The sequence below is a fragment of the Oryzias melastigma genome, linkage group LG1 (assembly GCF_002922805.2).
Source record: "Oryzias melastigma strain HK-1 linkage group LG1, ASM292280v2, whole genome shotgun sequence".
NCBI classification, from domain to species: domain Eukaryota; kingdom Metazoa; phylum Chordata; class Actinopteri; order Beloniformes; family Adrianichthyidae; genus Oryzias; species Oryzias melastigma.
The window spans coordinates 32395814-32400164 of NC_050512.1; the positions used below are offsets into that span (position 1 = coordinate 32395814).

At 42.1% G+C, this 4351-nt stretch overlaps 1 protein-coding gene across 1 annotated transcript; it reads left to right on the plus strand.

Annotated features, from left to right (window-relative positions):
* Positions 1–1691: 1691 nt before the first annotated feature.
* Positions 1692–3806, plus strand: LOC112156943 (GTPase IMAP family member 4). The gene is made up of 2 exons (XM_024289312.2): positions 1692–1873; positions 2447–3806. The coding sequence occupies exons 1-2, from the start codon at positions 1852–1854 to the stop codon at positions 3559–3561; spliced, it is 1137 nt and encodes a 378-aa protein (XP_024145080.1). The 5' UTR covers positions 1692–1851; the 3' UTR covers positions 3562–3806.
* The last annotated feature ends 545 nt before the right edge of the window (positions 3807–4351 follow it).

Here is a 4351-nt window from a genome sequence, read left to right on the forward strand (position 1 = left end):
ATTCACACAATAATAAAGAAAAACACAAACACTATAGTGTGAATGCATTGAATGCATTCACACAATTATATCGGGACAATAGCTGATTCTCAGTACGTAATGATGACAGTACTTTTAGACTTATTGATGTGTTAAAATGTGTTGATGATCAATTCTTTATAATACAGTTACACCGTGTTTAAAAGGAGTGGATCAAATGTGGGACATGTATGAATATATGTGTTGCTTTTTTCTGAACTTGCATGTCAAAATTTAACTTTGTTGTTAAAATTAACAAAAAAAAAACAATTTTAGGGACTTTGTTGTCTGCAGACAAGACTGTAGAAGTTGACCAAAAATTAGGTTTTAAAGTTTTAAATGTAATCCTCGGTGGTAAAGTTTTTCCATATAAGGCTGGATATGGATGAGTCTAACATTATAAAATATTTTAGTGTATGTAAACCACTGGGAAGAGATGGTTATTCTTTGGCCACATTCATATTTTTCCTGCAGCTACTTTGTCCACGAGGAGCAGAGGAATGCTGAGTCAGCAGGTGAGATCATCCTGTACGCTGAAGTTGAGCTGCACCAGCTCTCATGTTCTAAGACAGAAATGGACACAAAGATATTAATGTTTCCTGATTTAACTGGAATGGAAACAGACTGTTCAGTGATAATGAACACTTGTCAGAGTAGTCTGAAATAGGGGGGATTCATTAATAAAAACCACTGTTTTGGTCATAGTGAGTTTTGTAGAAAAAGTAACATGTCATCTGCATAGAGACGGATTTTATGATGTTTTGTTTTAATTCCTTTAATGCTCTTATTGCTGCAGTCAGTGGTTGAATATCTGGAGAGAGTCAGAATGTCTGGTTCCTCTTCTGAGAACAAACCTGTTGGAGGTCTCTGGTTGGTTCTGACTGATGCATTCGGGTTGTGATATATTTTAATCTGATCAATGATTCCATAAACCCAAACTAATTCATGAGGAGCAGGTTACTCTGTCAAATGCTTTTGCTGTCATGTTCTGTTTGATTTGTGTTTTTCAGTTTTTTTCCTTTGCTCCTGTGCAGGCTGCTGTGACTCCGCCCTCTCTCCTGTGGATCCCAATAATCAATCACAGCTGCCTGCACTTTATTAATTAAGTTTTGTATTTTTAGGGTTCTCTTTGTGTCAGCTTGTTTTGTTTGCTGAATATGTCCTGGTTAATATGTGGTTTTGTAAATTAAACCCCTCGGTCTCATCCTCTAATGTGCTTGTGACTCTTTTTGCATCTGATTTCCTCACGTTTGCCTAACTGTCATATTTTCAGCATCTAATCAGTGTTAGATAGTCATTTACTGTTGATTTATTAGGTTTAGTGTTTATTTCATAGCGGCAAAGGCTATAACTGTAACAAGTCTGCAGACTTCACATGAGTGTCTGCTTTTAATTTGCCCAGTTTTAAGAAAGTCAATTATATGAGGGTTTTTTTTTATTATTCTCTGTGTGTGTGAATCCTTTGCAGATCATCTTTAGATCTGCGTTGATTAGAGAAATGAGACAAAAGCTGGAAGGAAATCTGATATATTGGACCTTCACTGAGGAGATCAGAGCTATTTGGTTTGTTCTGTGGATTTGTTTAACAGAAATAATAATTGCAAAGTTGTGGTTTATAAAAAAGCTTTAAATAAAAATTGTTTCAGGACTAAAAAGAGTTGGTTTTATGAAAGGAGCAGAATTCCCCTGAGAGAGCTGAAAGGAAACCCCCTCCTGCTCTCCTGTAAGCAGGATGGGGGGGTCGGGGTGTTGCTGTTTCACTTTCACTTTCACATGCTGAGTTTAAAAGCTGCAGCAGCTCTTCAGTCGTTTCAGCTTCTCTAGAGGAACAAGATGAACGGATACGTGAGTCCAGGTGAGTCCAGTTTTATTTGGCTTTTTCTTGTAGTTTTATCATCACTTTCTGAGGTCATCAACCTGTGAGGTTCTTCATCGCCAAAATCCTAAAACTAAGTTAGAAACATAACATCTAAATCTGAACAGTTTTTGTCTTTTTTGTTTTTGTTTTTAGAGACATTTGATAGTTGAAACTGTAATTAAACTTTTATTAAAGTCCTATTTTGACAGCACGGTGACCTCGGTTCAAACCTCAGCTGTCGGATCTGAAACAGAAAAAACGACTGGGACCTTTCTGTGTGGAGTTTGCATGTTCTCCCCGTGCGTGCGTGGGTTTTTACGGCTTCCTCCCACCTTCCGATTCATTGGTTTAGTGGTGCCTCTAATTTGCCTCGAGGTATGAAAGTGAGTGTGACTGCGACCGACCGGCGGCCCGTCCAGGGTCAATCCTGCCTTTGCCCATCAAGGTTAGGCTCTGATGCCCCTGCAACCCTGAAAGGGACGAAGCAGCGAATGAATGAATGAATTAGTTTATTTTAAAGTTTCTGCACAAACTGGAGAGTTAGTGACCTGATGTGGTTCTTGTCCTCAGGCTCCTTCATCACCAACAACAAGGAGCTGAGGATGGTAATGGTGGGGAAGACCGGGATCGGGAAGAGCGCCACCGGGAACACCATTCTGGGACGCGGGTGCTTCCAATCCAAGTGCAGCGCCAGGTCTCTGACAGTGGACTGCTCCAAAGGCAGAGGCGTGGTGGACGGGCAGCAGGTGTCCGTCATCGACACCCCCGGCCTGTTCGACACCAGGTTTGGAGAAGACAAGACAGCCAAAGATCTGGGCCAGTGCATCTCCTACGCTGCTCCTGGACCTCACGTCTTCCTGGTGGTCATCGCCGTCGGCAGATTCACTCAGGAGGAAAAGCTAACGGTCCAGAAGATCCAGCAGATCTTTGGTCAGGCTGCAGATCGGTACAGCATGGTCCTCTTCACTCATGGAGACCACCTCGATGGTCCCTTTGAAGAGTTCCTGAGTGAAAGTCCAGAGCTGCAGGAGCTGGTCAGGAGATGCAACGGTCAGTATCACGTCTTCAACAACAAGCTGCAGGATAAGAAGCCTCAGGTCAGAGAGCTGCTGCAGAAGGTCAGAACCATCGTGCAGAAGAACGGAGGAAGCCACTACACCAACCAGATGTTCCAGGAGGCCGAGAGAGCCGTTGAAGAGGAGAAACAACGAATCCTGAAGGAGAAGGAGGAGAAAAAACGCAGAGAAAAGGAGGCCATGGAGAGAGAGATACAGGCCAGATACCAAAGTCAGGTGGAGCAGATGAAGGCAGAATTTCGGGCTGAGATGGAGAGGAGCCAGAGGGAATTCCAGGCTGTGAGGGAGAGGAGAGAGAAGGAATTCCAGGCTGAGAGGGAGAGGAGCCAGAGGGAGAGGCAGGAGACCCTTGAGGAGATGGAGAGGGAGCGAGACCTCAGACAGACTGAAGCAAACAGATACAGAGAGCAGCAAGAACAAAATCTGTCCGCCCAGCTGAGGAGCTTAGAGGAGGAGCATGAAAGAAAAAGGCAGCAAATGAGGGCGGAGCTTGAAACCAGGTATGAAGCACAGGCCCGTTGCGAAGCCGAGCACAGGAATCCGTTTGCCTTGTTCGGGAGAGGTTTGGGACTCATTGTAGATGGGTTCAAAGCCATCTTTGGTTACTGACCTTCAGAGCTCTTTTCTTCTTCTAACGCGGTCCAGAGTCCCGCCCACAAACACTTTGACGCACCATTAAAATCTTTCTTTCAGAAGGATCAGGACTTCCACTGATCTCCAGAGGATGGTCGATGTTTGCTCCTGATGATCAGAACCAGAGATGTGATCGTGCATGAATTCATGTTTCCATTTTTTATATTTTCTTTCCTTTTCGTTAAATTGTTGTCAATCATTCTGCTGAGCTGCACCTCAATAAAAACTGGAAGAGTAAAAACGTGTGACGTGTGTGAGAACATGAACTGGGTTTGGGTCAAAGCTGCAGATTGTTGAGTCTGTGATCACAGAACAGACACCTGGTCTTCCTCCTGACAGTACTCCACATCTCTAGTCTCATAAATCTGGTGATATGATTCTTTGAATACGACTTTTCTTTGTCCTGAAGACCAAACTTCCTGTCAAAAATATGTTACAGGCACATATACTGTAAGTTAACACGGAAAATTCTGTATTCAAGAAAAAGAAATGTAGGACTCCAATGGAAATGTTTATATATATAAATGTTATACATGTATATATTTATATATTAGAGTTGTCAGGCGATTAAAAATTTTAATCGCATTGTCCAGAGTTAACTTGCGATTAATCGCATTTCCAGAGTTAACTCGCGATTAATCGCATATTAATATGTGGCCTTTTTTTAAGGAAAAAAATGTGAAATTTAGCAGTTCTACATTAATTATGAAAACAAGAATGACAAAATTAATAGTTTTCATCAGAAATACTTTATTTTGTAACATTG

What these genes read in the sequence shown, in the direction of transcription:
- LOC112156943 (XM_024289312.2), top strand. Translation starts at nt 1,852, where the DNA reads ATGAACGGATACGTGAGTCCAG. An exon ending in GAACGGATACGTGAGTCCAG is followed by an intron (nt 1,874 to 2,446) that starts GTGAGTCCAGTT and finishes TCTTGTCCTCAG; the next exon opens with GCTCCTTCATCACCAACAAC.